The sequence below is a fragment of the Lichenostomus cassidix genome, chromosome Z (assembly GCF_008360975.1).
Source record: "Lichenostomus cassidix isolate B80296 chromosome Z, HeHo_3.0, whole genome shotgun sequence".
Classification (NCBI taxonomy): Eukaryota; Metazoa; Chordata; class Aves; order Passeriformes; family Meliphagidae; genus Lichenostomus; species Lichenostomus cassidix.
The window spans coordinates 43322719-43349458 of NC_139511.1; the positions used below are offsets into that span (position 1 = coordinate 43322719).

Genomic DNA, 26740 nt, shown 5'->3' on the forward strand with positions numbered 1-26740 from the left:
GCACTTTTTTGGGATAGGGATAAACAGTCATGTCCTCTATTTTTTTTATTAAAAGTAGCTTTGAATAAATACACAGAAATATGTTGAAGTAAGTTACTGATTGCTTTGAAAGATGAAATGAAAACATACATCAATTCCACAAGAAACTGTATCTGTAATAATTGAGAAGAGAACAGACTGTTTAAGTATATACATCTTAAGTACCTGTCATGGAGGATCAAGGAATTACAATAAAAGCATTCAATTATGTACATGATGATGTGTCTAAGAAATTATTAACAGAAGTGCAGGTGTATGACAAAGAGCAATTAAATCTTACATTAAAGTTTTTTTTTAAGAATGTCAACTCTTACTTAGCTGCAAAGATGAAAAAATAATTCTTGTTTACTCTCTTTTGGTGAAATTGGAGAGTCAGCAAGATTAACTTAGTACTATGAAAGACTAAAATGTTCATGTCAAACTTTAAAAGCTTTTTATACATAACAGTTGGTGATATTTGTATTGAAAACATTGGCCTTTGCTTTCTATGGTTTATCACAGTACAGATTCTCTTCAAACAAACCTAAAAAATTAACTTTAGAAAAAAAACAAAGCAAACCAAAAAACTCCAACTTTGTAATGAACTTGCATTGAAACTGAAGAAAAGGGATCATTCCAAGACATGCTGGAATGAGAACCGAAGTAACAAACACTATGAAGGGATATGATCATCAATGTCAAACCAAAACCATTTACTTAAAAGATCAAGAAAGGTGCCTCAAATCACCAGACTGCACAAGCCCAAATGTTCCGGTGTCATCTCAATGATCTGCATTTGTTTTCTTTCAGCTGCCCCAAATGGTTCCCCAGAACCTAGCCGTCTTTAAACGTAAGTTCTGAGACACTGAACCGTTCCATCTTGATGATCCAGACAGCACCTTCTTGTACTACTCGCTACTGTGATACGCAGTCGAATCTGGAACTGCCATTACTTAAAGATATGAAGAGAGTAGATGCCTCTCAGATTGCGTATTTACAATTTTCAAAAATAATTCAACATCACTGAAGTCAGTTTGAAGGTTTAAGTCCTATTTAAAATATTACTTATAGAACATAATATAATTTTCTAAGTGTTGAAGCTTTCTTTCAAATATATTCCTTCAGAGCCTAATTACTTCAATACTTCTGGAAATTTCATGTCAAACTTTAAATAATTATTACTATTTTTGAATCAAAGCTCTTAGGAGATTTGATCTAACAAGCAACAGAATTGCAAGTAATACATGAGCAGTTAGACCTTGAGGTTCTGTAAAAATTACTTACAATAAAGATATGAAAGAATCACCAAACTGACTGTGGCCATAACATTCCCAGCATGGCTATTCCTAATTCTCAAAACCAAGACTGTATTGCATGCAGAGATATCTAGTAAACAGAGACAACCAGAAATCTCATATACTTCAAACTGGCAAAATATCATGACATTTAGGATATTCTAACTATTCACTTCAGCATATGTGTGCTGCTGGTGAGTTTCTCTCAATTCTTCTTCAACTTGCTGCTCCTACACAACACTCTGTACAAGGAACACTTGCAGTACAAATCCTGTAAATATTCTGAAATACAGTTCAAACTTTGCTTTGTAAGGATGTAAATTTAAGTTGCTGACAACAGAATGACCAAAGAAGAGAGCACCTGAAACTGAATTAAAACACTTTGGATTCAATGTCTTCTGGTTTGCTGTTCAGGCTACTGGGAAATGAATCACCTTATCTCTGTATTGCTGCTTCTATTTATTCATGTAAATTATCACTCCTTAAATATCCTTTATCCTCTGTGACAGAAGTGTTGGTATTTTAAAACTACAAATTACTAAAGAACTAAGGATGGCAGCAATGCAGATGAACCAAGCAAAATCTTACAGCAGTTCTCACTGCAAATAAATTAAGGAAAATAGTAAACAGCTGGGAATCATGAGATGACATTTCCAGAGACTGACACTACAATTTCCCACAGACATACTGTAATTCTATAGAAGCAGAGACTGAGAAAATTGGGAAATCTAGACACAAACCTAATTAAGCATAAACTTAGAGAGGAAGCACAACAGAGACACAAAATAAGGACTGCCATACTGTTGGAGGGTAGGATTTGTTCCTTTTGTTTTCCTTCTCTTCAAGGATTTTTGTCCCATCTGTTGGTAAGACACCTTCACTCTTGGTACTTAAGAGAGACAAAAGAAGTTACCAAGCTCAGGGGAGGAAGGCACCTGGCTGCATTTCTCCTATCCCAGGGTTTCTTTGGGGGGAGGAGCAGTATCAGGAGGAACTAGGTTAAGAAAAAGAGTTGGGGGCAGCCCCTGGCTCCTTTGCTTCCAGGGCACCAGAGGAGACAGCCAAGCTTCCACAGCTAGGACAGGGTTCTCTGTGACGGCCGAGCCCAGTGTCTACATTTCTTCCTTGCTGGGTGAGCTTTCGCTTGGGAAAAGCACAAGATTCCGACCCTCTTTCCCCTCCCAGAGCGCGTGTCTCCCTGGCTGCGTTCGCAGCTGCTGCGGAGAGGCCTGGCTGTCGCTGCCCCTGCCCATTGGAGCACATTGCAGCTTCTGCCACAACTGCAGAGTTTCTGCCACAACTGCAGAGTTTCTGCCACCTCTGCTGGCTAGCCCGGCTGAGCCAGCGCTGCGGGTCCAGCTCACTGCCCCCCGTCCTGCTGCCCCCCGTCCTGCTGCCCCCTGTCCTGCTGCAGCCTGTCCTGCTGCCCCCCGTCCTGCTGCCCCCCGTCCTGCTGCCCCCCGTCCTGCTGCCCCCCGTCCTGCTGCCCCCCGTCCTGCCCTCAGGCCGCCCACCATTGCCGTGTGAGGGAGGCAGAGCTGAGCTCGCGCCACAGCGCCCCCTGCAGCCGCGGGGGAATCACCACACTGCCCTGCCTGGCTGGAGCCAACAGCGCCCCTGCTGGCTGTGACTGGAACTGCACCAAAGGGACAGCACCTGGCAGCCCAGGGAAAGCTGCCACTGGGTTTCTGGCTTTTGTTTGTTGTTGCTACTGTTGTTGTTGTTTGCCTTGTTATAAATACTAGTAAAGTATTGTTACTCCTTTTCCCATATCTTTGCCTGAAAGCCCTTGATTTCAAAGTTACAATAATTCAGAGGGAAGGGGAGTTATATTTTCCATTCTAAGGGAGGTTCCCACCTTCCTTAACAGACACCTGTTTTTCAACCTAAGACACATACATTATGTAAATTGAGAGCATTTTCTTTCTCTCTCAAAAACCATAAGATAGCAACTAAAACACACAAAAATAGTATCCATGAAGTTCAATTGTTTTCCAGATTTGGAATCATATCATATAAAACACAGTGGGAAATTATTTCCTTTCAGTCAGCACCTGAAATGTCCCAAATTAAGTAAGGGCCAGTTTTAGAGCCTGCCTTTGAGAACACATAGATCAAATAAAACAAAATTACATAGAGTTTCTCCATGGACAAATATTAGGCTGAACTCCAGTAAAATACTTTTTGAATTTCAGACCAGTGGAACAAGATAACTAGGAACCTTGTAAAAGTTACTTTACTGGGAGCTTTTAAGAATAGGTTAGCCAAAATCCATTGGTGTGGCACAGATTATTTTTAATATCTCCCAACGAAACAGGCAAAACAGTGTATATGCTTTCTAAAAACACCCCCTAGACTTCTGTTCCCATGACTCTATATACCAAAAGTATAAAGTATCATGTCACCAATTAAGGAAAATTTAATCTGTTCCAACAATACAGCTCTCAGGAGATTTGATCCAGAATAGTTTAGATAAATCTTAAAAATTGAGACAATGTAAGCACCCTGATTATTTTTTTCATCTTCTACTACAAGAATATACTTTTTAAGTTACCTGGTTTGTTAATAACATCCTGCAATTCAGTGACAGAACTGATTACTGCAGCAAGGAGGTTAGAACTAGCAAACCAGCTGAGTGCTTCCACACAGTCATGCTCTTCCTCTTCACAACCTGTGAAATACAATTGTAGCTACCAAAATAACTGAATAACTTATATAAGCCACACTATTTTCTCTTTCAGAAATTGACTAAAGCTAAAAGTATATAAGCCACAGACAACTTCCACGACAATTTAGACTGCATTAAATATGTGTACTTAGTGCTTCCACAAGCAGTAAAACACAAAAGTAGACTAATCTTCTAGTTTGGGAAGCATTTTTTATACCATTTTTCCTTGTAGGAGGAAGCATGAGCTGGTTTGGTAACAGAAAGGGACAAGACAACTACATAATCTCTAAAGAAAATCTGGAATCCTACACCGATATTTTACCTGAATCAGTAATAAACTTTTTTTTTCATTTTTCAGTAGGAAATAAGTACTACAAATTATTAATAAGAGAATATACTTGTTCAAAAAATATGTTGATGGTGAATAATGTAGGAATGTTTCAAGAAATTTATCATCTAGAGCAGATGCAGTAGCACTTAGTTCTGAAATCTATGATGCAAATATTGAGGATATCAAACAATGGGAAGTTCATGTGTGTAGTTGCAACTTTACTTGCATTGCTAAACAGACTGAAAATTTCCTTTTAGGGGAAATTACATTTATCAAGCAATCTAAAAATTGAAAATCTAGAAATTACATTTGTCAAAATGTCATTAAATTTGTATTTGCACTCTATTATAAATAATATTATTATGTGTTATTCCTACCGATGTCATTTCACACGTTTATCAAAGAAGAAAAAATTTGCTTACCTGACTGATTACGCTTGCCTTTGGATTCTCCCACACAAACTGGAATTCTAATGCCTTTTTTTAAACCATTTGTCCAGGTGAAGAGGGAACTAGAAGACTGTGCTAAAACTTTAAGTCTGTTGGCTGCCAAAACTGCAATCACAGCTCTTCGGAATACATAAATCAGGTCTTGGGATTTTCTTTTCTTTATTTTTGCTTCATCTTGATTGTTTTCCTCATCATCAGAGAGGGCATGAACTAGGGTCCTAATCTTCTGGTTCACTAATTCATAAATGTTGGCCTGATCCTGGAGAAGGTCTTTTTGGGAAGACATAGCACACAATCGGCCATACAGAGGATACAGGGCACCCGCCAATAGTGCACAGGCTGCCAGGAGAGAGGAATGCTCCTTCTGAAACTGTGTTAACATGTTTTTCATGGAAATGCTTTCAAGGGACAATTTTTCTTGATTTTTTTCAAGGGCATAGATTTTTTCCTTATTTTTCTCTGCTGTTTCTTGGCATTCCTGGGATAAGAGGGAAAAATAACCAAACAAACAAAACCAGAAGAAATTTTAATAATGAGTGGTTTTAAGTAACAAAATCATTTTTCCCTAGACAAAAGCTAAAAGAAAATTCTTTTTTTTCCTCACATTCAAATAACACACTAAAGGAATAAATATTATTAGTAATGATGATGAAAGTATCACTTCTAATAAACAGTTACATGACCAGATATATGACCAGATATACCAGAAAACAGATAGTATGAGAAAAGTTTTCACAACCTTCTGTTACAAATGGATTTCTGGTTCCTGAGGATAATTCCTAGTACTCCAATAGCCTAGACAAGATGCAACAGCACCTGGTTGTCCACAATTCAGTTTTATGAGTTGACTTAACAGTAAGCAATTACATGCTCCAGTTTCAGAAAGAACATTGTTTTACAAAGCAGAAATAAGGTTAGTATAAGGATGAGAAAAAAATAAGGTGCTGGAACACAAACGTAGACAGATTGGCAGCAGCTGGAAAAGGGGAAGTAAAGGTGATCTCTTAATTACTTTGTAATCAACCCCCTACTTATATATTCACAGATTAATTAGGTCTCATACAGAATTGAGTTTACGAAAGAACAGTGTAACACAGATATTTTTATTTTGACTAGTGCTATTCCGTATTTTTTTAAGTTGCAGAACACTATTTTTTTTCCTCTATATGCCTTGAAATACAGAAAGAGGGAGATTTAAAATAGCAAACTGATACAGCAAAATGAAGATGCTAACAAATCAGGAAGCACCAGGACTATGGTTAGATGATGCAGACTGCAGTACGTGTATAGGAATGAAGACACTATGCTTGGAGCTCTAAGCAACCTCAGAGACTGAGACTGGGTTCTTGATGCATGAGAGCCTCCTGTGATTGGAACCGTGACTACATTTAAACAGGATCCACTGGTATAGGGAGATAATAAATTTAAGGCACTGTTCAAAAAGAACCCACAAGTTCAAGCTGTAGCTTATGCTTTAGCTACAATACATGGTCACAAGAAAGGCAAACATGGATGGAATTATAAGCCCGTATGATGAAGAAAACTGAGGATTGTGCCAAGTTTCAGATACCTCTCTTAGAGCTAAAGACAATTTTGCTGAATGTGGAATGACATTATTCCTGTTAGCAGTGGTCTAAAAAGGTGCAAAATGGTGTCATCCTCCTGTGTGCCACATTCTCCTGTGTGCCACATTCTCCTGTGTTCTTTTTAGTATAGGTCCCAGACAAGTGGTAAGCAGGGCACCCTGGTTTCTTATCCCTTCTCCATTCTGCAAGCACAAAAGGGGGGGAAAAATATGTAGCTTTCCCTAGAATGAAAATAGAAGACTCCACACTTCTATAGAGATATACCCTAGTCAGTTCAAAATGTCTTTGACCAAATAAAAATTTTATTACTTTTTTGGAAGGGAAAGAATTTGTAATGCTATTAAAATACTTCAAGTGATACAAAAATAGAATAGGCCACTAAAAGATTTAATTTCAAAATGCAATTTACAGGCCACATATGTCACTTTAATATGCTAAAATAAAGTATGAACATGGACACTACTTTCAGTGCTACTGCATTATTTACAGTGTTTGATTTTTATAGATGAAAACCCTGATAGCATGACCGGAAGGAACTGAAAAGGTAAGCCAAATTTAGAAAACAACCTATGGTTTCAGGCCATCACAGGTGAAAGGCCAATATCTAAGTAAACAAACTGTGATCCCTACAGGGCTGTTGGGCAGCAATACCAACATTCAGTGCCCTTGCTAATTAAAGCGCTTTTTTCAATGCTTTTTCTGGTAAGGTAATATGCAAAAATAAATAAGGCAACCTCTGACTTCAGAAGTGTAAGTTTTGCAAGAAAACACATCTGCTTTCTTTTACTGGCTAATAATTTCTTTTGTTATACCAGACACAGTTTCTAGACCTTTCTTTAAAGCTTAGAAGTGTGGTTTTTGAAAGAGACATGGACTCTTCTTCCTAAACATTGGTAAGCTGGTTTCCTTTGGTGCTCACTGCAGATCTTCATCAATTCCAAGAAACCTTAACAAAAAATCAGGTGCTACTAGCAAAAATATTTCATCCTACATCTTACTACAGCCTTACCCTTTACTCTGGCATGGAAACAGAGCTGCAAACTAAAAATATGATGACACAGAGACTTTAAAAGGTTTTCCTTTTGGAGCTCTGACTTAGCATAGACAGCAGAAGAAGGGACAGGGCTCAGCCCCACATGTACCAAAGCTGCCCCCAAAGAGAGCAAGCAAGCAGAAACACAACGAACAGAGAGGGCAAACAGGGCATGAGACATGAGCCAGGGCATCATGACATTCTTTGCACTGTCAGAGCAAGCAGGAAGGGCACTGAGGCACTGCCAACTCAAACACTTAGCTCAGTTGGTGGTCTTCTCCCTCACTGAGAGAGCTCAGGTGTGGTGTTTGCTTGGACAAGTTACTTCCTTTGTGCATGCCAGAAGGATGGGGCAATCCAGATGGAGTGCCCAAGAAACCATGCAAGAGCCCAGGTCTCAGGCTGTAGGGACTGCCAGAGCCTGGCACTGCTCTCAGGGCAGCAGAGACAACAGCTGTGTGAGGTGTGATCAGGCAGGTGACCTACACAGTCTAATGCCAGAGCTCAGACAAAGTAGAAAGACTAAGAAGTATTAGGGAGTCTGAGGAAGAGATTGAGTGGTGGAACCAGATTCTACCACACCTCAGACAAATGCACCCACTGTCCACTTCACATGGAGCAATGGATCCCCCACCCTCTCACCACCACGCAGGAGGGGACCTTAGAAACCAGACGTGAGTGGAAACAAGTTTGTCCTTGTGGGGGGAGGTGAATCCCCTCCCAAACCACTTCACCTTCCCAGGTGCCCTTATATAATATGTATGGGACTCTGGAATCTCAGAACCAGGGAAATGAGAATGTGGATCAAAGTTCATCTGGGCTGGACTGATTGTCTAGGACAAGGCAACCTATCTCCTACACCATGACCTCCTCAATTAAGAAAAAAAGAAAGGTAGTAGCAATTGGTAAGTCCCTTTTCAGAGAAATGGAGAGCCCAATTTGCCAACTGGAATTAGCGCATACATTCCCTGCAGCCCAGGTAAGAGCCATCACCAAGAAACTTCCCAGTGGTACAGCCAGCTGATTACTACCCACTACCTGTCTAGCAGGTGGATAGCAACTAAGTCCCAATAAAGTGGCTGTGGATGACCAAGAGGGACCTCAGGGCCTTGGGATAACTGGTCAAGGGATCTGGAGCACAAGTTGTGCTCTTTTCTTGGCTGTAGTGAACATGAGATTGTGGAGTTCAGTATTGGGTAACGTGAAAGCAGAGCAGCAAGTAAAATGGTAACCATGGACTTCAGAAGAGTTAACTTTAACCTCTTTGAGAATCTTCTTGGAAGAATGCCATGGGAACATCCCCTCCAGAAAAGAGGGTTGCAAGAGAGTTGGCTGATATTCAAAGATAAGTTCCTTCAGGCTCAAAATTTACACATCCTGATGAGCAAGAAATCAGACAAAGGGGGTAATAGACCTGCATGGACAAATGAAGAACTCCTGTCATTACCCAACCATAAACAGGAAATACACAGGGGATGGAAGCACGGTCAGGCCACTTGGAATGAAGATAGAGAGGTTGTCTGAGTAAGTAGAAATGAGACAAGAAAGTTCAAGGTGCATCTGGAATTACATCTGGCTAAGCATGTCAAGGACAACAAGGGAAGTGATCATGTCCCTCTACTCAGCCTTAGTGACACTACATCTGGAGTGCTTTCACCAGTTCTGTGCTCCTCCGAACAAGAAAGACATGGAGGTCCTAGAGCAGGTGCAACAGAGGATGAAAAAAGGATTGGGGCATCTTTCTTACAAGAACAGAATGAGGGAGCTGGGCCTGTGCAGCCACAAGAAGAGATGACTGAGAGGGGACCTCATACACACTGTCTCCCATAACATCCTCACAGGTAAGCTCAGGAAGTATATGTCAGATGAAAGGACAGTCAGATGGATCAAGAACTGCCTGAAGGCAGAGCTCAGAGGGTCATGGTCAGTGGAGCAGAGTCCAGCTGGAAGCCTGCAGTCAGTGGTGTTCCCAAGGGATCACTACTGGGTCCAGTCTCATTCAACTTGTTTGTCACGACCTGGAGGAAGGGATCAAACACACTCTCAGCAAGTTTGCTGGTGACACTAAACTGGGGGAGTGGCTGATCCACCTGAAGGCTGTGCTGCCATTCTGTGGGACTTTGATCAGTCGGAGGGTTGGGCAGAGACAAACCTAATGAGGTTCAGCAAGGGCAAGTGTTGGGCCTGCAGCTGGGGAGGAACAGCCCCAAGTGCCAGCACAGAGCAGCTCTGTGGAGAAGGACCTGGAACTTGGTGGATCATAAGTTGTCCAAGAGCTGTCAGTGCCCTTGAGGCCAGGAGGGCCAGTGGTGTCCTGGGGTGCATCAGGAAAAGTGTGGCCAGCAGGTCAAGATGAGTGATCTTACCCCTCTATTCGGCCCTGGTGAGGCACATCTGGAGTGCTGTGTCCAGTTCTGGGCTCCTCAGTACAAGAGAGACCAGAAGCTGCTGGAGAGGGTCCAGTGGAGACCACAAGGATGATCAGGGGTCTGGAGCATCTCTCTCATGAGGAGAGGCTGTGGGAGCTGGGCCTGGTTAGTCTGGAGAGGAGATGACTGAGAGGGGATCTCATCAATACCTAGAATACATAGAAATATCTCCAAGATGGGTGTCAGGAGGATCAGGCCAAACTGTTCTCAGTGCTGCCCAACACTGAGATACTAGATGAGGAGCAATGGCCATAAATTAAAAAACAAGAAGTGCTACCTCAACATGACGAAAAACTTCCGCATATTGGGGGTGGTAGGCTTCCCAGGGAGATCATGGTGTCTCCCTGTCTGGAGACATTCAAAACCCTCTTTGATGCTTTCCTGTGTAACCTGCTCTAGGTGACTTTGCCTTGGCAAGGGAATTGGACTAGATCTCCAGATGTCCCTTCCAAACCTAACAATTCTGTGACTCTGTGATTCTCACCAGTGTCTGCAAGTATCTAAAAGGAGGGTGTCAGTGAATGGAACCAGGCTCTCCTCTGTGATGCCAAGCAATAGGACAAGAGGCAACAGGCAGAAACCGATACACAGGAAGTTCCATCTGAACATGAGGAAGAACTTCTTTACAGTGCAGTGACAGTGCATTGGCACAGACTTCTCAGAGAGGTTGGGGAGTCTCCCTCAGTGGAGATATTCAAGAACCATCTGGACACAATTCTGTGCAACATGCTCTAGGATGACCCTGCTTGAGCAGAGGGGTTGGACCAGATGACCCATTATGGTCCCTTCCACCCTGACCCATTACGTGATTCTGTGAATCAGTGATTGCTGTAGTTCAGCTGTTTTATTTTTCTAAATATATACACACCTACACCTATGAACAACATCAACATTCCTGTTCTCCCTTTGCTGTGTTTTAAGTACATGGGCCAGACATGCCTACCGAAGACACCTGGTAGGTCAGGACCAGTATAATTACACACACTCCTCTTCCTCCTTTTGCAATGATTGCACTGACTTTTCATACAACTGCAATATGTCACATCCTTAATCGAATCCACCTGCCTTGCTGTAAAAGACCTCCACCCAAGAAATAAAAAGGACCTTTATTCCTTCCTCCCTAGGGAATTTCTCCTTTTCCTATTTAGCAAAGCTTTCATTTTTCTGTTGAAATTAACATTTTTTAAGTAGTTACACAATTTTTCTCTTAAAATATGCTTTTTCATATCAGAACAAAACCCTTCTATTTTAAGTGGTTGCCACAAAAAAAGGGGACAGATTAATAAACGTCCATATAATAAACAAACAACTGGTAGTTAAAATTCAGGAGACATTTCCTGTGAGACTATAAATAATAAATAATTTGTGTGAGGCTAAGGAACAGGCTAAGGAACAGGCATAGTAACATTTTCAAAATGGCACACAATCAAATCAAGAGGACTTGACTCCTGCTACAATAGGCAAAGAAAAAGGATACGCATTTTACACTCCATTGACTCCCCAAACATGGAGACTACTGACAAAGAGTGGTAGCTATAGAGTGCCTTGTTTATTGCTGATCTGTGATAAGGCTACTCTGGGAATTTCTGTCCTATAAAAAACAGTAAAACTGCTTTCCGATTACACCATCCATCTGACCTACAGTACCAGCTGTGAAGTAATACCTATTACCATTCATAGATCCTGTTGTGGAACCAGGGACCCTGAACAGTACTGGCTGGGGATAGAAGCAGTAGCAGGTGTCATTGCCATGAAAACCTCTAGATTCTGCAGCATTTTAATTACAAGAAGACCATTCTGAAAAGCCCTAACTCTCGACTGCAGTTCTAATAAACCAAAACAATAATTTTCAAGATACATTACTTACACTGCTGTGCAGTTAGAGCTGTTAACTCTTGAGAGTGCGAATTGATACTCTACAGTTAGCTTTCACACATGTATCAACAATTTGAAAAATTAAAGCAGTCTCAACACAGGACCTCTGAGGAGAAAATATCTACAAGTAGTTATGGGACACTGGTTGAAGACAACAGTTACAAATAAAAGGAAACATCCTGTGGTGTACCATTAACTCGGTGCAGGACAGCAAAAATCACTCATCTTCCCTTTTCAGAAAGGAACTAAACCCTACAAGGGGTTATTTCACTTAAGTGTTTGCAATTAACACTCAGATCTTTGGATGGAAAATGCAGCAAATTGCTACAGTTTCCTTGTAGTGCTAGAGTAAGTGTCCTAGAGTGAGGAGACCCCCAGCTGTACAATGAAATACTGGCAAATTATATTCCACTTGCACTGTTTATATGCTTCCTATAAAATTTAATGAATAAAGCTTGCTAAAATAATTAAATTTAAATATTGCATTCTGCATCTTTATGTAATCACTGGCAGTCAGTAAATCTTAAAGATCCTTTGAAGACATTCTGTAACTTGTGGAACATTTTTCCTTGTTTCCTTTGGAAATAAGGCTATGACATTAGTCTGTCTGTACACTTCTGGCCAAACAGAGCAGTGACCTTGCAGACAAACATGGCTAAATGGCTCAAAATGCAATAGGTAATATACAGTTAAGCTAAGGGCAATAAGGACTAGGACAGCCCTAACAATAGACATTCATGGACCTTATGAATCCCAGGGAGGGAAAGGCTTAATTTGGTATTTGCAATTGAAAGTCAGTCACAAATTAGAAATCAAGAAGAAATTAGACTGTCTTCTTGACAGTTTGACACTGAAAGGTAAGGAAGACAAACTGATACATGAGATGGAAAATAAATTGTTGATCATCTAAGTCTATACAGACTTTGCACTATCTAGATCAAAAAACTAGCAGCTTGCATTCCCACATTATATAACCTGTGTTAGAAAACATGCCCAGATGTTTCTAAGGGAAAACACTTCCCTTTTAGAAACTCAGTAGTCCTGTACAGCAAGCTGACAGATGAATTTTTTTCGAGAAGACATGCCTAATGCGCACTCCACAAAAAAGAAACACTTTTCACTGCATGCTCTACATGCTGTCTAATCCAGCTGGGGAGGCTGGCAGGTTCAGCACCATCCCAAAGAATGGTGGACTACTGCAGAGCACCAATTTTTTGCAAAACACTAGAGTTTTTAAAGACGTGACCCATCATCCACAGGAGGAGGAAACCTAAATTGTGTAACTCCACTTTTTCTTTAGGAAGGAAGTGTAATTTTTAAAATGAAAATTAAGCTTCCTTATTTCACCATTCTTTTTGTTGGCAAATGAAAGCCATAAGCTGAAATTGCATGATGTTGGGAAAACTTATTATAAATCTAGATTCCACTTATTCCACTCATAGGGGTGTTTTTAGCCTTGTCAGTATCCAATGCGAAATGTAAATACCAAGCAAAAAATACCTGCAAAATTATAACTCAATCCTAAGAAATCACCATAAATTGCCAAAGAGAATACTTCATAAATATATTTTTCAGTACACAAAGAGTTCCAAGCCTAAAATCTGAGTCAAATACAGCATTTTTCAGATGAAGTAAGTTGCAGGTGGCAGCCACAAGTAACAAGATATACCTTATTTCCTCTGTTTCGCAACAGTTTTAATTGAAACACATGTAAATGAATGTGATTGAAATCATGGTGAGTGGTGGCTGTAGAACAATAGCGATCATTTTAAATTGCAAACAACTGATCTAAAAATCAGTGCCAACAGTTTTACACTTTTGACCCACTGCCCACTGTAGCATCTGTATAACAGAGTCCTTTAATACTGTTGAAATCTACCACTGTAATGGCTAATTGGTTTTTAGGGTCAGAATGTATATAACAAAATTTACCCCCAGATGACACCCTATTACTGTTACTCTACACAGTCTTTGCAAAGCATGACATTGAAAAAAATATAACCACTGCCCCGTATAACTCTTAAAGCAAGCCAATTCAATCTTACACCCTTAACATTCTCAAAAAAACCCAAAAAAACCCCACTAACAACTGTAGGCCAAATTAGGCAATTCACTTCTGGAATGTTTTGGCAAAGTCTTTTATTTCTTATTACAAATGGAGTTAATACTAGCACAGAGTTTGGGTTTTGGGTTTTTTTTTTTTTTTTTATTTTAAACAGCCTTAAACTGGTTAGGGGCTCAGACTACTGAAATAATCCATTAAATATTTACAAGCATAAAACAATCAGAAGTTCATAACACCATACCTGTGCCCTTGCATGAACTTCCCCAAGGAGATCTGAGTACTGCTGTTCCAGATACTTTTTTTCTTTCTGCCAACAGCTTGCCTGTGCTTTTATCTGTTCAGCCATTTTATTAAAAGCATCTTCCTGGCTCAGTTGAAGCTCCTTCATAGTATTGGACTTGTTTTTATAAATATATTCTAGGTGAGTTATCTGCGTGACAAGCATTTAAAAAGAAATTCTTTTACCTCTCTAAACGCCTTTTTACTTTATTTGTACATATCAATTTAACCAACAGATGATCCCAGCATAAAATATAAACTGCAATTTCTCCAACATATTCATTAAAATTAAGTAAGAGCCTTTCATGACAGATTATTTACTTGAATTGTGCAACAAAATGAACAAAAAACTGATTTTAGTTTTACCATTGTTGTACCGTGTGGCAGATATTGGTTGGTTTCTTTGTTGAAAACCTGAACTGGACACTTCTATTTTGGTTTTTTTTTACACAAGTGCATTAAATCTCATGTCGCTAAAGTACCAATCTGAGTTTACCAGTCCTTTAGAAATTTACAAGAACTGCAAATTATATCAAAAAAACCCCAGTCCTTAATTTAATTTTTGTTTTAGTGAAAACCTAAGATATTCCAGATATTATTAAGTATTAAAAGAATTTCAGAATATTTTAGCAGACAGAAACTGTTTTCAACAACCACAAATGGGTTCACTCTGTGGATAACTTTTTCCCATGCAAACTAAATGGAGGAAATTAATCAAAGCCACAATAATCTTTAAATAAATACACCTACACTTTATTACTACAGTATCAGCAAGCTACTTTTCAAATAGGTCACACAGAAATGCAGGAGAAAAATTTTGTTTGCAAGAAAGCGGGAAAAACACAAGTGCCATACTGTTCAAAATCCCTGAAAAGCTGGTAAGTACATGAAAAGAGCCCTAGAGACCTCACAGTCAATATCAATAACCATACTAAATTAAAAAGCAAGAAACAATATGACACAACACCTCCAAACACTGCCAATAATGTTCACTCCCTTCTCTTCCATTCCTTTTCCTCCTTTACTTTGAAAGTAAAACAGAAAAGTACATCAAATGTTCATAATGAAGTCTTTATCCTATCCCCTTTAGAAAGGGTTATTTATTAAATGATGGGCAGACTTAAAACAATTCACTATAACCAGCCCTGCACCTTACTCAGACCAGAAGAGTGATCACAACTCCAGAAGACAGAGAAGTCCGAAGGTGCTTTTCCCTTACCATGTTTCAAAAAATGTCAGCGCAAACAAGTTCTGGCGTTGCTGCACTAGTCTTAGACTTTAGACTAAATTCCTAAAGACTGTAATATGTTAGTCTGTGGAAAGGAGTCCGTTTAATTTGTTTAAAATTAGGTCTTTTCTTTCCTAAAAATGCAAGAATTTCTGGAGAGAAAGGCCACATAAGCTTACTTACATGAAAATAATTCCAAAAAGTACAGCTCCTCCTTATAGCAAATATTGACATGTTTCATAAAAACACATACTTCCTATTTGTGTTTCTGAATACAATTCTATAATCCATGAACTACAATTACATGAAAAAAATACACCGTCATTCTTTCAAATAGTACCTCTGAATAATAAACATATAATTTAAAGACGATATTCCTGGAGTAAGTGCATTTTGTTTCTGTTTTATGGTAAAATAAAGACTTGCTTTATTAGTGTAAATGACTACGTTCTTTGAATTGCTTCATCAGTAAGATTAATTTATTTTCTTTTAATTAGGTCCCTGTGGCTAATATTGGCTAGTACTATTAGCATGTCCTGCACTGAAAGTGGAGCTTAGAGACTTCATACAGACTTCAGTCACATTTACATGCCCATAGCAATGGCATCAAACTGAGTTGTAGACAAGCCATAATTAATGGTATTGAATTATTAACGTCCAAATTCTTTTTGAAATAAGATGAATGTCAGTCCTTTTTAATGATACTGCGATGTGGACAAATGTCACTGAATTTAATGGAGGTAGCTGGTGCCTAAGGATACTTACCTTCTCATTAGCCCTGTTGAGGTCTGAGATCAGGGCATCAACATTCTCCTGCAAGACTACACAAAGCTCAGGCCAAGAGAATCTATCTAGGATGCCTTCTGGTTGTTTTATAAGCACACAGCCTGCTATCAAATGCTGGTATAAGCTATGGAGGAATGTTAGCTTCTCCTGAAACAAAAAGAAAAATAACATGTTGTATCTGAACAGTGTTAGAATTGAAAGATATGCATCACATGGGCAGTAATACGAACTGCATGCAAGTGAAAAAAAGCCCACACAGCTCATTCTCAAAACTTTTTTAAAATTCCTCAATTACTAATATTTGCAGTCATACATACTGAAGAAAATGTAAGAAAACAGTTTTTATGAAATTTGTCTGTTTAGACATAACTTAAAAATAAATTATATAAACACAGAACAGTCCTGCTGTCACCACAACCACTACCTGATACAGATGAAAAATTTCATGCCATAAGTACATGCAATTTATTTATTTATCTTAAAACTTTCAGTTATATTCAAACTGTGCCCACTTGCAACAATTGCAAAGCATGCAGAAAATTGTCTGATTGGCTTGGCAGCACAACACACCATTTACACAACTATCACTCTGAAGTCTTTTTAAAATTGTTTTTCTATGGATTATGTATGAGACTAAATGGCCAGACAAAATAGGCTTATAGCTTCATCAGTTAAATTCCACAAACCATGCCTCATTCATTTACACTGATTTTAGCTAGTAATATAATAAATTGATGCAAGTTATAAATAAATTTTAGCAACAATAGCAAAGCCATAGAAATTCCAGCTTTCATGCTTTTAGTACATATATGCAACTCAGCAACTTTGATTAGGACAACAATAGCAAACTGTACCTCAAAAGTCACAAGAACAAAGTCTGTAAACCATTGTAAAGGTTCCCATTGTTTTCCAGGGGCCTTGGTTTAGGTTTTACACTAAGAAATTGCAGATGGCCGAGATGGGAAACCAGAGTTTTTCTGAGCCCTTTTCATTACACTTAGGTGCATTTTGTCACAATTATTTAATGGTATTTTAGGCAATTGAAAAGAAATTGTAGTTTAGTTTAGTTAAACTTTGTTTCCAACAGATCTTCAAATTCCCCAAGGAAAATCCAGTGTGCCACCAACATTACATTTTTGTTTGAGCTGCGATAAAACTAGGATGATAATTATCCATTTGGCACAAAAAACAGGATTCCAAGACCCCAAATCAATTCACACATGTTGAATGCAGCCACAGAGTTGTAGACATGCTGACTTTACAATATAGCCAGACTTCTAGTTTCCTTCACTTTAATCATTATCTGATGTGTGTAACAATTCCAGCTGCTTCATGTGGACCCTATTTAAATACCAGACTGTAAAAGAGGTGGAAAGAATGTTTCCTTTTTACTCAGTTGGCATCCATGTCAAATTTGTGGAAGTAATGAGCTCAATATGGACAACAACTACAAGTATATCATTTCCATTGCTAGTACAGGGCCACTTTATTGGGCGGAAAAAGCAACAAAATTAACATCTGTTAATACATATAAGGAGAGAGATAATAGTTCTGAAATAAGATGTTGTGGACCCATTCCCACATATAGCACACCACAATTAGCTAAGAGATGAAAAACAAGAATTTCTATGTTTTGTGGCATGCATAAAAAACTACCTCAGTTCCATATTTGCTATCTATCAATTGCCATGTAGATCAGTAATTAATACATGATAATGACACTATTGTATGTTTCAATTGTAAAACATTTCTGTTAACTTTTTATTTGAAAGAAAGAAACAATTGTTCATCCAGCATAGCTCTTTAAATAAACTCTGTTTTCTAAAAATTAAAAATACTGGAATGATTAAGCTATTAGTTCTCATACAGAAGAAAGGAGAACCAATATGTCCTGAGATGTTGTAGATATTAAACACATATTTCAAAATACATATCTTAAAATCATATTTTAGGGATAAATCTGTTAAGACTAAGAGTAACCATCTGATGTATGTAAATGTATAAAGCTGAGATTAAATAAAGACTCTTTGACAGTCATCTTGTCTCTAGTAATACCTCCATATCCTTCTGGTAAGCCCTGGTAAGCTTCCGGATTTCATTTTCAGATTCTGTGGCACGTACTTGCTCTTTCTCCCAGCATTGCTGTACATCCTGTAGCTCCATTTTTAAAGTTTCTATTAAAGTGTCTCTGTCTGCACACTTAACGTGCAGATGGTTTAACTCTTCGTTGGCATGAGCCATGGTATCCTGAGCTTCCTGTAAAACAGAGGCACAAAAGGTTGGTATAAAACGTTACCTTAGTCAAGTGCTCATCATCTGAGGAAGTAAACAGTCATATAACCACATGTATTCACACGACTCCGGGATAAGTCAGTAACAGAATTTCAAAACTGACAATAGGCTTCTTACACAACTTGCATCTAGACAGCATTGAAATCCATCTCTGACTGGTAAAGGCTTCATGATGCAGTGATCTTCAGAGTCCCCTCTACGCAGAACACAAGGACCAGCTTACCTTCTGCAGAGTGCAAAGCTCTCAGAGCCATTGAAAAGATACATTGTTTTATTTAAGTGAATCCCTGATCTGTTACAGCTGACCCCGTAAGCAACACAGCTCTTGTTGCACATTGTATTCTTTATACACAAGATAAAAAAATGTGAGGACTCTCTTTAGAGGCTTTACCATGGGAAGTAAGTAATAATCAGAAATAGTCCTAAATACAATCATTATATTACCAGCACCAAAATCTTACCAGGTAAACAAAGAACGTAATACACTACCACTTTTAAGCCAAAATACTGCGCAGATACACTGAATTTCGAGCCCTGATAAAGTATGCAAAAGGTCAAACTGAAAGCATTGTTTATTTTTTATAAAATCATAGCTTCATAGATCATAAAATCATACAAAAGATACTACTAAATTCATCAGACAACAACTTCTATTCTTTTTAATGAAAACGTTAAAATTTTAAAGCAATGTTAAATTTCTAACACAAGTGCTTTCAGACTGGATCTAAATTTTCATCATCTATACAATATTATTACAAAAATTTTAGAGAGATTGAAAACTGGCATATTGCATAAAAACCAGTACCCCCCATGTGCAGCAAGCTCAGTTTTTGCATGAAGAATACAAGTATGTCTTGCAAAGGGTTGCAGAATTTTTAGGTGACTTAAAAAGGTGCTGTAACAGAAGCCAAAGTCTTAAATCGTTTGAACATAAATTAGTAAAGAAAGTTCAGAACAGATGACAACATATCATGTGCAAGTATCTATTAATGAGAAGTCTCAATGAATGTTGCAGAAAAACACTTCATTAAAACATAAATCAGCATATCCTCAGCAAAATGACCTGAAAAACACTGGGTTTACAGACATTCTATTTTGGCAGTAATACAACACTTTTCTAGTTGGGAGATTAAGTTAAACCACAACCTCAGGACTTGCTCACTCCCTTGGCTACTGATTTAACCAGAAAGGACATCATAAAAGTGGTGTCAGCCAAAAACAGATAATAAAAATTATTGTTCTGAAATTAAAGGAAAAAGTTCTCAAGTGTTTTTATCTCAGGTAAATTTTACCCTAAGAAATTTAGGCTGCTTGCTTTACAGCTGTTAAAGACAGCTTGATGCATCACATGCATTGACCTTTCTGATAAACACAAACAAAAAGAAGTAACAAAAGAATGGACATCTTTAATAAAATATACTTTCATATGAACACAGGTAATTAAATTCTCTTTTCTTTTTCTTGAGGAAAAACTAAAAAAAAATACTGATACTGATTTCAATATAAAACAATACTTTGCAAATTTATAAATATATTTTAATTATTTCAGAAGTGCAATCATTGATGTTATGTAGTTTACAGCAGTAACCAGAATAAAGTAGCATGGCTTCACACAAACTTGCTAGGTTAGCTAGCTTGCTCAACAGAATACAATGACATAGAGACTTACTCTGATAAAAAAAAGACACCTTTAATCCAGAAAGATACCTTACACAGAACTTTTGAATTTTACGCTAAATTCATTAAACCATACCTTAAGGTCTTGTCTTACAGCACACATTTTCTCCTCATACATCTGCAGTTCTTTTGTCATCTTTTTACACAAAGCCTTTGTTTCCTCAAGCTGTGAAAAATATGGAGGTCAAACAGGTTTTTACAGAAAGACTGCAGTGATCTTTTCAATATAATATAAGGGAAGGATTTTGTATATAAGAGTAAAAAACCAACATTTATTTCAATTCCTCGAACAGCTTTTGTACTCCATACAATCTAAAAAACATGCCATTACAAAAGCACTAAATAACTCTTTTATAGTGATTTAAAATAAAGAGTAGTGGCAGAATCCCAAACTGTGTCCACTCTTACCTAACCTATTAACTCTCAAGATATCTGACAAAAACATAGACTCTGAAATGCACTTGAAAGCATAATAAATTCAGATAATGATCTGGGGAGTGGTTTGAGAAAACAAGTTTTCAAGACAGTGGCCATTTGCAGAAATTGTGCAGCTACAAGCACGGTTCTTTACTGAGCACTGGATAGTACTCACATACTGTAAAAAGCAGCAATGTTCCAAAGAGGCACAGTGACTACTGTAGGGTTAAAAGAAACCATCTCAGAGGTTGCTTAATGTGTACTGAGGCACCATAATGTGTACTAGCTTCACTTATCACTTTCAAAAAGGGTAACAACATAACAAAATACTCTGTATCTTTGTTTACATGATGATACTGTTAACACCTGACATTTAAAGAACAACTTAGAACCAGGATACCCCATTTACAAAATTTATGAATTACTTCTTAAATCATATGTTTATTTTTACATTTTGATGTCAGGAGACCTGGCAGAACACTTAGAAAAAATTATAGTAAATTACAGAATGCTACTGGAATACTTCCATTCTGTTTATTGGTTTACTAGTCTTTTCTCTCTCCCCAAACATATTTTGGTGTCCACACTATACAGAAAGTCAGAAGCCAGTTAACTACAAAACCCAAAACACTTCTACACCTATCAGTCACACAAATTAACTAGACCTTTTAATCTAATGTTTAACACAGTAAGTTAAAGATGACACACAACAAGTTCACCAGTATATTTCACATATACATACAGGTGTACACATACATTAATAAATTCATTAATATGTGGGGATCTTGTTGAAAATCTCTCTATAAAGCAAACCACTAAAAATTGCTTACTGTTGTGTTGCTTACTAAAACCCTTCCTACTGTGTATTAAAACATCCTGGTTTTATTGCACAGTGCCCTTCATAGTCCCCTTGTGCATTATTGTATTATTAAGTTTTATTATTAACCATATCTAACATATAAAAAGCCAAAAGCAGCATTCTCTGCAGGGGCAGGGGTAATCAAGAAGGACAGAGCACTGCCCTTTCTGTGCACCACGAAGGTGCTCAGTGATCTCTGGCTCCATATGACAACTTCAGGGTCAGTCACACACAGTCCTACTGGGAAGTCTTGTGGCAGGTCATCTGTTGGTCCTGCTCTGCTTGCGATTTATTTTCCTTGACAGTTCATTCTTCTTTCTGTCAGAACACTCTCTTTGCTTTCTTAGAAGCCACCCCCTTGGTCTCCCCACTGCTGTCTCTGGCACAGTTTCACAACAAAGCACATCACTAAGCCAAAGCCTGCTGAGTCGACTTTTCAACTGTGCTGCCTATCACGTGATGCTCCTCCTCCCAAATAACAATTCACTGTGGGTAATATGTTCCTAGTTACTCTTCAACTTCCAGACTTGGGTCTCAGAAGAGTTTCATAATGACTATACACATCAGTTCTCTTATCTCACTGGGAGAGACTTAACAGCGCTTTCTGTTTAAAAAGTATAATTGTTTCCATGGTCACTTATTTTTGTGCCCCTTGAACAAATTCAAAGGTCTTGTGGGAGCCCATTCTTTTCTCAATAAAAGGGGCAAAACTGATATACTTTTCTTTTTTTCTTTTTTTAAATTTTTTTTAATGTGTTGAGTGACTAGCTAGACTATGCTTTTGTCAAAACAAAACACAAAACCTAGAAATGTAGTGCTGATATTTTTACAATCTTATCACACCTTGCCTTTCTGTATTTGCCAATTTGATTCAAAGACAAGCTAATCACAAGTTTGTACAGAAAGTTTGAATGGTGCAGTTAACTTCTTTCTAAAGCCTTTAAAGCCACACATAAATAAAACATTTACACCCAAGAGGAGTCATTTAGTCACAGTAGCAAAAAAAAACAACAAAACAAATGCAAGACTGTAACTTCTCAGTCGGTGATATAAAAGGACAGCAGGACTGGATGGAAAAAACCTGATTTTTTTTCAAGCCTAAGAGACCCAAAACTGAAATATTTCCGTTATTTTCTTAGATAACTTAAAAACAGTATTGAATTGGTCCTATTTTAATTGAAAGGACCGCAAAATAGCTCCCAACGAGATTCCATTGAAAACACACTCTCCTCAGAAAATTATATCAGCTTTAAAAGTTGATCATGAGCAGGGGATCATGAGCATTTACATAGCTGATAGCAATGACTACTGAGGCTCAACCATTATGTATTTAGGAATACTGCAGCATATGCCACTGCACTCTTAGATCACTATCTTTTAACTAAAATCCTATATATGAATGGCTTGTTATCCTACGTGTTTTTTGAGTATAACCCCAAAAGGCTGAACAGGTAAACCAAATTAAACTAGAAAGACAAAAAACTCTTCTCCTTGTCGCCATAAATGTAAGTGAAACTTCACTGTAGGGCAAGGTTAGAGAAATACTAGCGACAGAGATTTTTTCTTTGGGTATACTTGAAGCTGTCAACTCAACGCTCCCACTCTTCTGCCCCTTTTTACAAGCAAAGTGTATGTACTGCTGCAGGCCAAACACAATACATACAGAGCCAAACATTGCAAGTGTTACCTCATTAGATGTATCTTCCAGCTTGTTCTGGTAAGCTGTCAAGGTACACCTCAAAGTCTCAACGACAGAGCAGCTCAGAGGTTTATCTTTGTCCTCACAAGTGCCTGAAGGAAAACACGGAACAAAAATTAAGCCTTAAAGCCACAGAGACAAAACTACTTGCTCTGGATGTGAGGTATTAGAATTAGTTAGGGCTTCAGTGACAATACAGAACACTGAAGAGCAGCCTTGTTTGCCATGAGAGATACAGCTGTATAGACATGCTTTCACAGAAAATATAGCTGAAAGACAGTTGTATAAAAGCTTTAATACAAGATACAGAACTGTAAATTCTGGATTACATTTACACCAAATGCAGCCGGTATGCAATCTCACATTATTTTTACTATGGTCAAGCCTGCGTCATTGAGTCAGACAAACCAACTTCAAAACCACACAATTATATACTTTGAAAAACATGTCTGAAAGTCAAGAATGTTACACTTTTCCTGACATTGTTTTGCTGTTGTGACTAAGCATGCATATAATAATGCAGTATTTCATTTACTTAGAGCTTTACCAAGTCAAAGTTCACATGATTATGTTATGCTTGGAGAAGATTTAAAAACATTTTAAATTATCTTGAATTTCATTCCCAAGGAATGAAAAAAAAAGTTATCTGTTTGTAAAGGCCCACATAATGGTTCAATTATAAATATGATATATCCATTATACACACACTAAACTTATTTACTAAACCTTTAGATGGGTATTTCTTATCTTGCTGCCTTAATTAGGGACATATGAACAAGTCTGACCCTACCAAAGCCTATAGAACAATGTGCCAAGAAAGCAAAAGAACACCATATTGATTGAGAGGTCGCAAGATGTCAGCTGATACTCAGTTTTCAAGAACAAACTTTTTTTCCCCTGGTGTTACATCTCAATACCAGGTTATTGACAGATCATTCTTCTCAGCATTATTTATATTCTTAAGAAGCATTTATAACTTACTTTGTAACAAATTATAGTATCAACTTTTTCACAAGTTTTAACATGTTCTATAAGCAAAACTAACTTTACCAGCTCTAACAGCAGCCTTATTTTGCAGAAGGAAAAAAATCTGTGGCATTTGAAATCCAGGAAGGATAAACCATCAAAACTCCTATGAGAACTAAACAATGATACAGGGGTTCATCACCAGTGTCATTAAGCAATTTACATGGAGTCGTTCATAAAGTCAAATCAGATACTAAAGTCTGAGCCTTTTCTTTGGCTCTCCATAAATTTCATCAGCTAGAGGAGGTGCACTTATGTACTTGCAAGGTGAGTAATTTTTAAGAATTCTATAATTAGTGCTAATAAGCACAATATTCTACTAAGGCATTGTATAAAAATGATGAGATTTCACTGTAGGCTACACATAATGCACCAATAGGACTCAGTGGAGAGCTAACATAGATGCTCAGGTCAGAAAGAATTGCTAACTGCCATTCTGAAAATTCTTTCAATTAGTTAGCCTCTTCTCTCCCAACCTTTTGATAATCCCAGAAAGTATAGAGAGCTATTCAGGCTGGACTAGGTGTTAAGGTCAAAGTCACACCTAAGTCAAAGGAACACATATTTGCAAGAGTGCTTTCAGTAACGGGAGCAAGATCTGCTCTACAGCATGCACATCCCAGTGACAGACCGCTGCTGTGTCCTATCAGACACTCCACCTACTTACCACACTTTCTAAAAGTCTACAGAGTCAGGGAAAAAAAAAATCTTCTTAATGGGACTCCAGAGTCCTGTGAATCCTAGAGATGTCCCAAATATCAATGTTACACTTAAAATCAATCTAAGAAGAATTCATAAAATCTGACTTCTTTTGAGGCTTAGATTTCACATTGAAGAAAGTGACAAGTGACACCTTACTGTAATTTTTATCACTGAACTACAGCTATAGCTATGTGCAGAGCTCCAGCCCAGTCTTCACAATTTTAAGACCAACCTCTCACTATAACCCATTGTAGGAACATTTTGCATTGATCCTGTTGCACAAAAAAAAATTAACATTATTTTTTCATACTTGTAGCTCTAAAGATGTGGTAACACACCATTCTCATTCAGTTTAAAATAACACCTCTTAAGTCAATCTAACAATTACCTTCCATCCCATAGTTTTTGTCAAGCTGTCTAAATAACGTATTTTCATTTTTTAAGCCCCAACCTACAATGTCGTTATTAACATCATGTTTGCCAAATTAAGTCTTTTACCAGTAAACTTTCCATGCTGTCATTCCTTGCCTTTGCTGCAACCCTACTTCTAGGCAGCTCAATCTGCCAACAGAAATACCAGATTCAGCCTACCTGCACTAGCTGAAAACAAGGCTATGGCTGCAATGCTGCTCAAACATTGTCTGTCTTCATACAACTACACAGGAGACATGCAAAAGAATCCAAATGCAGTGTTGCTGCAGAAACACCATGTCAGCAATGAAATAAAAAACCCAACTTAATATCTGAAGTGTAATGCCCAATATTGCCCAAGAGTTTGAGGGAAGAATTTTGGGAAAATGCCAAGATCCGCAGGAGTCTAACAGAAGCATACAAGTGAGTAAACCCTTACACCTGCTGCTTCAGACTTTCTGATAGCTGTACTGGGCTGGGGTAGGAAAGAGTTAATTTTCTTCATAGCAGCCTACATTATGTTTTAGATTTTTGACCAAAACAGTACTGCATTAAATGGTGATGCTAACTCAAAGCAGCTAACACTCCTAGAACTTTGCACTCATTTCACTTTTTTTTTCAGATTACTACAACCACAATTACTTCTTCCCTGAAGATAAACATCCCTAATAACAAACCGTGTTGCTGAATAACTGTTGCAAGATATGATAAACTGAAAAGATACAAAGTGAAATCATGCAAATGGATCAATAAGAAGAACAATACAGTGGAAAATTTATAAAAGTCACTGGAAGAGGAGAAGACATTAATGTATGCTTTTTATTTTGACATGCATAAATTTTAAAAAAATGTTTCCTAAAACTCTTTAATCTGTATGGGGCTTGCATGGCCTGGGTTTATGATAGTGGTGGGGGCTACAGGGGTGCCTTCTGTGAGAAGCTGCCAGAAGCTGCCTCCATGTCCAGCATAGCCAGTCGCTGGTGGCTCCAAAGATGGATGTGCCACTGGTCAAGGCTGGACCATTTAGAAATGGTGGCAATGCCTCTGTGATAACAGATTCAAGAATAAATCAAAATAAAGGTTGTGGGACAGTTATAATTGTGACTACAGACAAGCAGGAGTGAGAACATGTGAGAGAACAACTCTGCAGCCAGCAGGGTCAATGCAGAAGGAGGGGGAGGAGGTGCTCCAGGCACCAGAATTGAGATTCCCCTGCAGTCTGGGGTGCAGAGCATGGTGAGGCAGCCGTGCCCTGCAGCCCCTGGGGTCCATGGGAGACGCAGAGATCCACCCACAGCCTGCAGATGTGCCCACACTGGAGCAGGTGGATGCCTGAGAGGAGGCTGTGAATCCTGTGGGTGACCTGTGGGGAGAGGGGCCCTGCTCCCATGCTGGAGCAGCCTGTCCCTGGAGGACTGCAACCCAGCATGGGAGTGTGACCCATGCTGCAGCAGGTTGAGGAGGACTGTTGCCCGTGGGATGGACTCATATGGCAGCAGTTCACAGGGAGCTGCTGCTCATGAGATGGAACCACATTGGAGAATTTCTCAGTGAACTGTCTCCTGTGAGAAGGATCCCACAGTGCAGCAGGGGAAGGACTCCTCCCCTTGAACAG

General features: G+C 38.4%; 1 protein-coding gene across 1 annotated transcript in view; it reads right to left on the minus strand.

Moving 5' to 3' along the window:
- CCDC171 (coiled-coil domain containing 171) overlaps window positions 1-26740 on the minus strand; it is a 160889-nt gene that overhangs the window by 79040 nt on the left and 55109 nt on the right. The window contains exons 11-17 of the mRNA XM_085042372.1: window positions 22975-23078; window positions 20088-20177; window positions 18098-18298; window positions 16022-16189; window positions 13991-14179; window positions 4735-5239; window positions 3868-3984 (exon numbers count right to left, since the gene is read on the minus strand). Coding sequence (XP_084898498.1) covers window positions 3868-3984; window positions 4735-5239; window positions 13991-14179; window positions 16022-16189; window positions 18098-18298; window positions 20088-20177; window positions 22975-23078 — 1374 coding nt within the window. The remainder of the gene's footprint in view (window positions 1-3867; window positions 3985-4734; window positions 5240-13990; window positions 14180-16021; window positions 16190-18097; window positions 18299-20087; window positions 20178-22974; window positions 23079-26740) is intronic.